This window comes from Lipotes vexillifer, unplaced genomic scaffold, assembly GCF_000442215.2.
Source record: "Lipotes vexillifer unplaced genomic scaffold, Lipotes_vexillifer_v1.1 scaffold434, whole genome shotgun sequence".
Lineage (NCBI taxonomy): Eukaryota > Metazoa > Chordata > Mammalia > Artiodactyla > Lipotidae > Lipotes > Lipotes vexillifer.
The window spans coordinates 350,245-363,338 of record NW_006797498.1 but is presented as its reverse complement, the minus strand read 5'-3'; the positions used below and the strand labels follow the sequence as shown (position 1 = coordinate 363,338).

At 38.3% G+C, this 13,094-nt stretch overlaps 1 protein-coding gene across 1 annotated transcript in view; it reads right to left on the bottom strand.

The window, feature by feature from the left end:
• Positions 1-13,094, bottom strand: part of C6 (complement C6) — an 88,297-nt gene that overhangs the window by 55,536 nt on the left and 19,667 nt on the right. The window contains exon 7 of the mRNA XM_007469650.1: positions 13-253. Coding sequence (XP_007469712.1) covers positions 13-253 — 241 coding nt within the window. The remainder of the gene's footprint in view (positions 1-12; positions 254-13,094) is intronic.

Here is a 13,094-nt window from a genome sequence, read left to right as displayed (position 1 = left end):
AAGAAAGCGAACCTGAGTTCTTTAGTTCTTCCTTGCTAAACTGATAGAGGAGATCATACACGCCTCCCAGGGAGCCAGAGGTGAAATAGTGAGTCCCGAAGTCATCAAATATCCGGCTGTATAAAGCGGAGTTGTATTCTAGAGGCAGATGGTTAAGTGCTTTCAAAAAGACATCAGAAAGCTGCAGATCTTTAGTTTTCATTGTGAAATTTAAGACTTTTATCACTTTATGGATCCTAATAAAACTGGAATCCTAAATGGAAGAGGAGAAAGGATTAAAGAAAACGATTATTAAAGGTAATGAAAACTTGAGTGATCAAGCATTAAATGTTTACCATCAGCTTCATTCTAACCACAGCATTACAACAATTGTTAACTCTCCATTGCATGTTCCCACAGACAAAAATGATAATTTTCATTTTATTTTTTTCCAGTACCTCTTCCTCAGATGTTCAGAATGGTAAACAGATTAAGGTGACCTCAAGCATGTAAACTGTGTGACTGAGGCATGTGCTCTCTACCAAAAAGAGATCAATTATCAAAAAGTAAATCTTTCTTTCCTGATGGTCAATTGTGGGTGCACCCCTACCATGTTTTATTTAGAAAGCCTAGCTAATGCAAATAATTGAACAAAGATTGTGTAAATTTTCAACTGGAAGTTACACAATGAGATTCAAGTCATAACTTTGTCATAGACTCAGGAAAATCATGTCAGTTCTCTGGGCCTCAGTGGTCTGGGAAATGTCACCTGCTGCACAGCCTTCATCTGTGACATTTCACACCCCTTTCAACTCCAAAATGTTATGACTTAAAATTACGTAAGGAGTAAAATTAAACAAAATTATTTGTATTCTCTCTCCTCTATCCGTAAACAGAAATATTTGTTTGGAGGTTCTATTTTCTTTAATTGTCTTTTGTTATGTCAAATTAATTTAGGATTAGGTGATTGGTATTATGCCCCAAATTTCATTCCATTATACTGTCCTTCTCCATAGCCACTGTTTTATGTGTGTATCCATGTATACTGTTCTTTTAAAAAAAAAATTATATACTGTAACTGATTTCTCAATTTTAGCAAATTGTAAAGTTTAATAAAAAGAGAGAGGGGCATATTTTAGCCAAAGGTCTTTAGTAGTTAAATTGTTTAATGTATTAATTAAATTATTATAGCTGTAAATTATTAAACAGCTATCTTTCTGTGTGCTATAATTGTGGAACAAAATGACTATTAACACAAAAGAAGAAAAACCTCACAAGGCTTGAGGAAGAGTCAATATTCATCTACCTCTCTCTCTCCTTTCCTCTCTCTTCCTCCCTCCTTCTGTCCCTTTCCTTACTCTTTCCTATCTGCTTACCTTCAATACATTTATCTCTCAGCTATCTCATATGCAGTGGACATAGTTGTGAACAAGGAAGAAAAAATTCAGGTCTTTATGGAGCTTACATTTTAAGAGTCCATTAATTCTAAGTTTAATACTTGAATTTTGTCATGAAGGTGTGGCTTTGGAAAAGTAGAGGGACATTGTGCTTTTAGAAATAAGCACACTTACTTCCTGAATAACTGAAACGTGCCTGTTTGGATATGCGCATTGAAATGGGTTGTTAAAAATTTCCAGGTTGCTTTAAAAAATGAAATTGTGGAAAATACAAGTGAAATTTTGGTAACTCGACTTAGCACAAGCACCCCCTTGGTGCCCCACTTGTCAGTGCCTGATGGCTAGAACTGGCTATTCTGGACTAAAAAATTATGTGACAGTATGTTATTAACCATGTGTGGTCTATTTCAACATTCTGTGAGAGCTTGCTTTATTTTAACCATCTTTTTGTTGGTTCAGTTTTGTAAAGAAATTCAAAAAAGCACTGAATCTTGCTGAGATAACTGGTATTTTGACTTGAAACAGACTATCTGCCCAACAAATGTTTAGTCAGATCTTTTAGTGACAAGATAAATAAAGCATTAAACTCCACTTAAGGGCTTGGATTGATTTTCAAGTTTGTGGGATGTTATTTTCTCTATTTGAAGATTAAGAGAGGTTGCAGTAGCATTTTCTACTTAACCTGAGATATCCTTATTCCACTCAGATCTAATCAAAGATGTTGGGTTGAACCACACAAAGTTGACAATCTTGTAAGTCAAAAATGGTTGAATATCAGCAGTTTCATATGTTCGACCCTGTTACTGTGAATAGCCTGAAATGTTTCCACTTTGGCTCAGACTGTTAGAGATAAAATAACAGCTGTTTACCTATAGACAAGGGTTTTACAAGTGTTCTCTAGCATGTTTGAAACATTTATAAACAAATTCTGTGAAGCAAACCTTAATTTTGAGACTGGTATATATATATAAATAATAGATTTGCTTCAGAGCAAGCTGGGGGACTTATTGAAAAAAGCCAGACTCACATGCCCAATCCCAGACATACTGAATCAATAAATTAAAAGAAGGGTCTGGGGACGTGTCTTTTAACCTCCTGGTAATTCTGACACTAACTTGTCTTAAGAATATAATTTGGTAAGTGTGAGGGGAACAATATGACCCAGAGTGCATTCAAAAGTGAACTAACAATCTGTGTTATAAAAGGAATTTATTTTATTCTTTTTCAACATGCTCATATCACCAGAGCTATACTCTTTCCAGAGTTTGGTGAAATGATGAATAAAGGAATGAATGAATAAGCAAGTAGCTTGAGCTATAATGTGGTAGATGTGATAGTGGGCAAAATTAGACAATTGATTTTAATTCCCAACTCTGGCATTTACTCATAGTGAGATCATGGGAGTGACTTGACTTCTTGGACTTTAGTGTAGTGCCTGACACATGGTAGGTATTTGATGAATTCTGTTGAATTAAAAATAAATATATGGACTTCAATTTACTCATTTGCAAAATGGTGTTAAAAGCATCTACTACCGAGGGGGAGGAGTCAAGATGGAAGAATAGGAGGACGCTGAGTTCATCTCTCCTCACAAGTACATCAAGAGGGAGGGGATATATGTATACATATAGTTGATTCACTTCCTTGTACAGCAGAAACTAACACAACATTGTAAAGCAACTATATCCCAATAAAAAAAAAAAGAATACATCACAAATGGAAATATCGTTGATATAAAGGCACTTATAAATCAATGAGAAAAAAATGAACACCTCAACTGAAAATTGGGGAAAGGGCTTCCCTGGTGGTGCAGTGGTTAAGAATCTACCTGCAATGCAGGGGACACGGGTTCGAGCCCTGGTCCAGGAAGATCCCACATGCTGTGGAACAACTAAGCCCGTGTGCCACAACTACTGAGCCTGCGCTCTAGAACCTGCGAACCACAACTACTGAGCCTGCATGCCCTGCTGAACGTTAGTGGAAGACTTCGGACACCTAAAAGGACAAGAAAAATCCCTTCATGACTGGGTAAGACAAAAGAAAAGAGGAATCAAAAAAGGGACCAGTACCCCAGGTGGGAAGCCAAAGGTGAGGAGAGGTTCCTGCACTCAGTAAAACCCCCTCATGGTGGGGAAAGCAGCTGGGACAGAAAGGGACCTTTGGAGAATCAAAGGGGAATGCAGCAGACCGTCTGTGGGAGGCAGGACAAAGTAAGAGCTGTGCACATGGTCTACAACACAGCTCTGCACATCCCAGCCTGAGTCGTGTGTCTCCTGGGGCAGAGAGGGAGCTGCGTGCTGGAAAGTGGGATTTGGAGCATGGACCCAGGGAGGGGACAGCTGTTGGCTGTGAAAGGGACAGGAGTAAGGAGCTCCACAACCAGAAAAATTTGCAGAAGCCTGGGACACCATGGAAGCAAGACGTCATTGTTGAGTGGCACACAAGGGGTGGGGCCGCCATTACAACCTCCTTCCCCACCCAACTGTTTTGGCCTCCACTGGCACTGGGAGGGGCACCCATCTGAGCAGGCTCACCTGCCCCTCAATCCAAGGCCTCCTCTCTCTGCATAGGCTCCAGGTTCTTGAGCGTTGCCCATGCCAAAGCCTCCTCGGGAATCAGCCCTGGGTGCCCCTGCCTGAGACGGGAATCTGCCAGTGCTGGCAGGGGCTGAGTGCTAAAGTGCAGGGTTAAGAGAGCATATCTGGGGAAGGGACCACTGTTGGCTGCACGGATACAACAGGGGACAGGAGTGAGGGGCTCTGAGGCCAGTAACGCCCCTAGAGGAAGTGTGGTCTGCCTAGGAAACGAGGTGCCATTGTTGAGTGGTGCTCAAGGGGCAGGGCCGCCACTGCCTCCACATGCCAGCCCCTGCCTCTGCGGCACTGGGAAGGACTCCCACCAGAGTGAGTGTATCCCAGTCTGTTGCAACTACCTGTTGGTCTCCGCTGACACAGACACTTCACACACACCCCAGTTGTGGCTGCCATACCCCTCCCTGGCCTGATAGAGTAAGTGTGCTCCAATCAAGTGTGGCTTTTTCTCCCTCTTGCCTTGGCAGGGAACAGATGCCAGAGGGGGGCACACATGCAGAGGTGGGACCAAAGCCAAAGCTGAGCCTCAGTGGTGGTGTGACTAAGGAGGAGGAAATCACTCCATGCAGCTGTACAAGCCGTGGATTAAACCCCCATTATCAGCTTGGTAAATCCCACATCTGTGGAATACCTGAATAGACAATGAGTGTTCCCACAACAGAGACCTGTCTAGCTTTAAAAGCAGTGGACTTTGGGGGCAAGTACACATGGAAGCTGGGCCAGGTCGGAGTCTGAGCTGCCTCTACAGAGCCCACAGAGGGTCGAGACCTACCTAGAGGTATTGGATGGCCTCCTGGGGAGGTGGATTTGGGCTGTGGCTCACTGTGGGAGTAAGGACACTGACAGTGGAGTCCCCAGGAAAATATTCTTATCACTATTATTCTTTTTTGTTTGTTTCATTTTGTTCAGTTTTTGTTGTTTTTATTATGTTTTATATTTTATTTTTTAATATTTAAATTTTTTTTCTATTTTTACTTTACTTTTTTGTTGTTTTGTGTTTATTTTCCTGTTTTTGTTCTTTTTTGGTCGTTTTGTGTGTTTGTTTTATAGTTTGCCTTTTATTTAGTTTGCTTTCTTTTTTTGTTTAGTTTTTTATTTTTTGTTTTTGGTAAATTAGTCTGATGGTTTTCATTTTTGAGCTCTTTTATTTGTTCTCCTGTTTTTTGTTTTCTTTGTCTTTTTTTGTTTGTTTTTATCATTTGTTTTGGGTTTTGTTTGTCTGTTTTCTTTTTTCCTTTTTTTGTGTTGTTTGTTTTTGTCATTTGTATTTTTGTTTTGTTTATCTGTTTGTTTTCTTTTCCTTTTTTTTTTCCTTTTTTCTCTGGACACACTGTGCAGCTTGTGGGCTCTTGGTTTCCCGCCAGGGGTCAGGCCTAGGCATCCAGGGTGGGAGTGCCAAGTCCAGGATGCTGGACCACAAGAGAATTCCTAGTACCAGGAAATATTAATCGGTATGTGCTCTCCTGGAGATAACCATCTTGACACCAAGACCCAGCTCCGCCAAACTGCATGCAGGCTCCAGTGCTGGACACCTCACACCAAACCACCAGCAAGACAGGAACACAACCCCACCTATCAGTGGACAGGCTGCCAAAAGTTGTACTAAGCTCACAGAAACACCAAAACACACCAACTGATGTGGTCCAGCCTATCAGAAGGAAAAGACTAAGCTCCACTCGCCAAAGCACAGGCAGCAGTCCCTCCCACCTGGAAGCCTACACAAGCACCTGGACCAACTTCATCCACCAGGGAGCAGACAACAGAAGCAAGAGGAACTACAACACGATAGCCTGCTGAAAGGAGACCACAAACACAGTACGTTAGACAAAATGACATTGAAATATTGTTGCAGATGAAGGAGCAAGGTAAAAACTCACAAGACCAAATAAATGAAGAGGAAATAGGCAATCTACCTAAAAGAGAATTCAGAGTAATGATAGTAAATATGATCCAAGATCTCGGAAATAGAATGGAGGCATGGATTGAGAAGATACAAGAAATGTTTAACAAGGACCTAGAAGAACTAAAGAACAAGCAGTGATGAAGAACACAATAACAGAAATGAAAAATACATTAGAGTAATCAGTAGCAGAATAACTGAGGCAGAAGATGGGTAAGTGAGCTAGAAGACAGAATGGTGAAATTCACTGCTGCAGAGCAGAATAAAGAAAAAAGAATGAAAAGAAATGAGGAGAGTCTCAGAGATCTCTGGAACAACATTAAATGCACCAACATTTGAATTATAGGGGTTCCAGAAGAAGAGAAAAATAAGGGTCTGAGAAAATATTTGAAGACATTATAGTTGAAAACTTCCCTAACATGGGAGAGGAAATAGTCACCCAAGTCCCGGAAGTGAAGAAAGTCCCATACAGGATAAACCCAAGGAGAAAAACGCCTAGACACATATTAATCAAATTAACAAAAATTAAATACAAAGAAAAAATATTAAGAGCAGCAAGGGAAAAGCAACAAATAACCTACAAGAGAATCTCCAGAAGGTTATCAGCAGAAACTCTGCAAGCCAGAAGTGAACGGCAGGATATATTTAAAGTGATGAAAAGGAAAAGCTAACAATCAAGATTACTCTACCTAGCAAGGATCTCATTCAGATTTGACAGAGAAATCAAAAGCTTTACAGACAAGCAAAAGTTATGAGAATTCAGCACCACCAAACCAGCTTTACAATAAATGTTAAAGGAACTTCTCTAGGTGGAAAACACAAGAGAAGAAAAAGACCCACAAAAACAAATCCAAAACAATTAAGAAAATGGTAATAAGAACAAACATATTGATATTTACCTTGAATGTAAATGGATTAAGTGCTCCAACCAAAAGACATAGACTGGCTGAATGGATATAAAAACAAGACCCATATATATGCTGTCTACAAGAGACCCACTTCAGACCTAAGGACACATACAGACTGAAAGTGAGGGGATGGAAAAAGATATTCCATGCAAATGGAAATCAAAAGAAAGCTGGAGTAGCCATACTCATATTAGATAAAATGGACATTAAAATAAACAATGTTACAAGAGACAAGGAAGGACACTACATAATGATCAAGGGATCAATACAAGAAGAAGGTATAACAATTGTAAATATTTATGCACCTAACTTAGGAGCACCTCAATACATAAGGCAAATGTTAACAGCCATAAAAGGGGAAATTGACAGTAACACAATTATAGTAGGGGACTTTAACACCCCACTTTCAACAATGGACAGATCATCCAGACAGAAAATTAATAAGGAAACACAAGCTTTAAATGACACATTAGCCCAGATGGACTTAATTTAAATTTATAGGACATTCCATCCAAAAACAAAAGTATACCCTTTCTTCTCAAGTGAACATGGAACATTCTCCAGGATACATCATATCTTGGGTCACAAATGAAGCCTCAATAAACTTAAGAAAATTGAAATCATAGCAAGCATCTTTTCCAACCACAACACTATGAAATTAAAATAAATTACAGAAAAAAACTGTAAAAAAAAAAATACATGGAGGCTAAACAATATGTTACTAATTAACCAAAAGATCACTGAAGAACAAATCAAAAAATACCTAGAGACAAATGACAATGAAAACACGATGATCCAAAACCTATGGGATGCAGCAAGAGAAGTTCTAAGAGGGAAGTTTATAGCAATACAATCCTACCTCAAGAAACAAGAAATATCTCAAATAAACAACCTAACCTTACATCTAAAGCAACTAAGGAAAGAAGAAGAAGAAGAAGAACAACAACAAAACCCCCTAAAGTTAGTATAAGGAAAGAAATCATAAAGATCAGAGCAGAAATAAATGAAATAGAAATGAAGAAAACAATAGCAAAGATCAATAAAACTAAAAGATGCTTCATTGAGAAGACAAACAAAATTGAGTCTTTAGCCAGACACATCAAGAAAAAAAGGGAGAAGACTCAAATCCATAAAATTAGGAATGAAAAAGGAGAAGTTATAACTGACACCGCAGAAATACAAAGGATCATAAGAAACTACTACAAGCAACTATATGCCAGTAAAATGGACGACCTGGAAAAATTGGACAAATTCTTAGAAAAGTACAGCATTCCAAGACTGAATCAGGAAGAAATAGAAAAGATGAATAGACCAGTCACAAGTAATGAAATTGAAACTGTGGTTAAATCTTCCAACAAATAAAAGTCCAGGACCAGATGGCTTCACAGGCAAATTCTATTAAACTTTTAGAGAAGAGCTAACACCTATCCTTCTCAAACTCTTCCAAAAAATCACAGAGGGCGGAACACTCCTAAGCTCATTCTATAAGGCTGCCATCACCCTGATACCAAAACCAGACAAAGATATCACAAAAAGGAAAATTACAGGCCAATATCACTGATGAACATAGATGCAAAAATCCTCAACAAAATACTAGCAAACAGAATCCAACAACACATTAAAAGGATCATACATCATGATCAAGTGGGGTTTATCCCAGGGATGCAAGGATTCTTCAATATATGCAAATCAATCAATGTGATACACCATATTAACAAATTGAAGGATAAAAACCATATGATCATCACAATAAGTGCAGAAAAAGCTTTTGACAAAATTCAACTCCCATTTATGATAAAAACTCTCCAGAAAGTGAGCATAGAGGGAAACTACCTCAACATAATAAATGCCATATACAACAAACCCACAGCAAACATCATTCTCAATGGTGAAAAACTGAAACCATTTCCACTAAGATCAGAAACAAACAAGGGTGTCCACTCTTGCCACTATTATTCAACATAGTTTTGGAAGTTTTAGCCACAGCAATCAGAGAAGAAAAAGAAATAAAAGGAACACAAATTGGAAAAGAAGAAGTAAAACTGTCACCATTTGCAGATGGCATGATACTATACATAGAGAATGCTAAAGATGCCACCAGAAAACTACTAGAGCTAATCAATGAATTTAGTAAAGTTGCAGGATACAAAATTAATACACAGTAATCCCTTGCATTCCTATACAATAACAACAAAAGATCAGAAAAAGAAATTAAGGAAACACTCCCATTTACCATTGCAACAAAAAGAATAAAATACCTAGGAATGAACCTACCTAAGGAGGCAAAAGACCTGTATGCAGAAAACTATAAGACACTGATGAAAGAAATTAAAGATGACACAAACAGATGGAGAGATATACCATGTTCTTGGATTGGAAGAATCAATATTGTGAAAATGACTATACTACCCAAAGCAATCTACAGATTCAGTGCAATCCCTATCAAATTACCAATGGCATTTTCCACAGAAGTAGAACAAAAAATTTTACTATTTGTATGGAAACACAAAAAACCCTGAATAGCCAAAGCAGTCTTGAGAAAGAAAAATGGAGCTGGAGGAATAAGACACCCTGATTTCAGACTATACTAAAAAGCCACTGTAATCAAGATAGTATGGCACTGGCACAAAAACAGAAATATATATCTGTGGAACCCACTGCCTATGGTCACTCAATCTATGAAAAATGAGGCAAGAATATACAATGGAGAAAAGACAGTCTCTTCAATAAGAGGTGCTGGGAAAACTGGACAGCTACATGTAAAAGAATGCAACACCATACACAAAAATAAACTCAAAATGGATTAAAGACCTAAATGTAAGGCCAGACACTGTAAAGCTCTTAGAGGAAAAATAGGCAGAGCACTTTTTGACATAAATCACAGCAAGATCTTTTGTGACCCACCTCCTAGAGTAACGAAAATAAAAAACAAACATAAAATAATGAGACCTAATGAAAGTTAAAATCTTTTGCACATCAAAGGAAACCATAAGCAAGATGAAAAGACACGCCTCAGAATGGGAGACAATATTTGCAAATGAAGCAACTGACAAGGGATTAATCTCCAATGTGTAGAAAAAGCTCATGCACCTCAATATCAAAAAAACAAACAATCCAATCAAAAAATGGGCAGAAGACCTAAATAGACATTTCTCCAAAGAAGACATACAGATGGCCAAGAGATACATGATAAGTTGCTCAACATCACTAATCATTAGAGAAATGAAAATCAAAACTACAATGAGGTATCACCTCATGCCAGTCAGGATGGCCATTATCAAAAATACCTACAAACAGGAAATGTTGGAGAGAGTGTGGAGAAAAGGGAGCCCTCTTACACTGTTGGTGGGAATGTAAATTGATATAGCCACTGTGGAGAATAGTATGGTTCCTTAAACCGCTAAACATAGAACTATTATATGATACAGCAATCCCACTACTGGGCATATACCCAGAGAAAACCATAATTCAAAAAGACACATGCACCCCAATGTTCATTGCAGCACTATTTACAATAGCCAGGTCATGGAAGCAACCTAAATGTCCATCAACAGAGCAATGGATAAAGAAGATGTGGTATGTATATACAATGGAATATTACTCAGCCATAAAATATTACATCCAGCCATGTGGATGGACCCAGAGACTGTCATACAGAGTGAAGTAAGTCAGAAAGAGAAAACAAATATGGTATATTAATGCATATTTGTGGAATCTAGAAAAATGGTAATGATGATCTTATTTGCAAAGCAGTAATAGAGACAGAGACGTAGAGAACAAAGGTATGGATACCAAGGGGGAAATAGGGGGTGAGATGAATTGGCAGATTGGAATTGACATATATACACTACTATGCATAAAATAGATAACTAATGGGAACCTACTGTATAGCATAGGAAACTCTATATGGTGCTCTGTGTGACCTAAATGGGAAGGAAATCCAAAAAAGAGGGGATATATGTATACGTATGGCTGATTCACTTTGCTGTACAGCAGAAACTGACACAGCAGCGTAAACCAACTCTACTCCAGTTCAAAAAAAAAAAAAAAAGGAAGGCAAGCAGAAATCTTGGGGGAAAGCTTGTAGATGGAACAGCTTGTGCAAAGGTCCTGGGGTAAGAGTGTGGCCAGCCTGTGTTTGAGGAACAGTGAGGAGGCATTATGAGCTGAATTGAATGAGGACAGGGGAGAATAATGGGGGATGAAGGCAGAAAAATAATGAGGGGTCTTGTAGGTCAGTGGACAGACTTAAGCCTTTAATCTTCGAGGGTTTCAGCAGCGGAATGGTATGATTTATAGCCTGTATCCAGTCAGTATCACTCTGGCTGCTCTGTTGAAAATAGACTGAAAGACAGTTAAAGAGGAAGGAAGAAGACCCCTTGGATATCTATTGGCCTTATCCAGGCCATAGTGTCTTGAGCCATGGATGGTAGCTGTGGAGGTGATAGAACATGGTCTGAATTTGGATGTATTTTTAAGGCAGAGCCAGTAGGATTTGCTGATCGATTGTATGTAGGGATGTGAAGGAAAGAAAGGAATCAATCATGTCCTCAGGGTCTTTACTCACAGCCACTTGCACAGTTAGAACTGCCTTTCCCAAGATGGAGAAGACTGGGAAAAGGACAAGTTACAGCAGGAAGAAATATCAAGAGCCCAGTTTTGGACATGCTGTCTTTGAGTTGCTTATTAAAATCCAAGTTGAAATGTTGAACAAGCAGTTGGAATAGAGTTCACCTGACAGTGCTGGAAACATAAATTTTGGCTTCATCAACATGTAGATAGTATTTGAAGCCATGAGTCTGGTTGGCATCTCCAAGGGCCTGAGACAGCTAGAGAGAAGAGGCCAGGAACTCCAAGGCCTGAGACAGCTAGAGAGAAGAGGCCAGGAACTAAGTCCTGCATTCCTCCACCTGGAGGTTGAACCTCTGTTATGGATGTGGTACATTTGGATTTCAGCCAAACAGTGATCAGTCTCCCATTCAAAGAACACTGGTATCAAGTTGACTTCACCAGTGACACAACTGGACTCTACAGTACCTCAAAAAATTATTATCCAGCAACATGGATGGACCTATAAATTATCATACCAAGTGAAGTATGTCAGACAGAAGTAAGTCAGAAAAAGCCAAATATCATGTGATGTTGCTTATATGTAGAATCTAAAAAAAAACAGTACAAATGAACTTATTTACAAAACAGAAACAGATTCACAGACTTCGCAAACAAACTTATGGTTGCCAAAGGGAAAGGTAGGGGGAGGGATAAATTAGGAGTTTGTGATTAAGAGATACACACTACTATATATAAAATAGATAACCAACAAGGTCCTACCATGCAGCACAAGGAACTATATTCAATATGTTGTAGTAACCTATAATGGAAAATAATCCAAAAAAGAATATATACATGTGTATATGTGAATCACTTTGCTGTACACCTGAAACTAACACAATATTGTAAATCAACTATACTTCAATTTAAAAAATAAAAATAAAGCAAAAAACAATCCACTATTACTTTTTAGGGTTCCTTTGAATATAAATGAAATGCTTGGAAAGATTATCTGTGTAGTGCTATAAGTTCTTATATTTACATAAATGTATGGATTAATAAATAAAAAATATGAGGGGCACTACGGTAAAAACAGGAGGAGCCATAAAATGGTTCCCTCCAGTGTTGGTGCCATTGGTTCTGGTGTTGGTACCTCTGTCTATTCTTTTCACCTCTCCCCTCAGGTTCTATGATTCAGGGCTCAGTCTCCCCATTCGTCTCTTTCAAAAGAACAAATCCTACTTAGAGTGGTGGTTGTAATGAGGAACAGATACCATATTAAAAGACACTTGTAAGTGTCTAAAAATGTCTAATAGAAAATGTCTATCCCCTAAATCATTTAAGAGTTAGAATACATATCTAGGAGATTTTATAAGCAAATAATAAAAGAAACAGGAACAGATGAGGAAAAATTAATGGATGAAGATGCATTTTTATATATTGAAAGAGTTCCATTCGTTTCTGGCAAGATTAGTGGAAAAAGCCCAATACTTAGAGTATTAAAAAATTGTAAATTTCCAGAGAGAAAACAAAAGAAAGATCAACTCACATGTAATTTTTCCTATGTAACAATAGAAATTAGAAGATAGTGGAATAACATCCACCAACTATCAAGAAAAGAAGACAATGTTCCGAGATTCCTTTATCCAGCCATGATGTTCTTTATCTTTATTGCTCAGTGAAAAGGTAGGCATTTGTAGATTCATAAGGATTTAGGGTATATACTTTGCATGTATCCTACCTGAAGAAAATACTAAAAATATGGCTA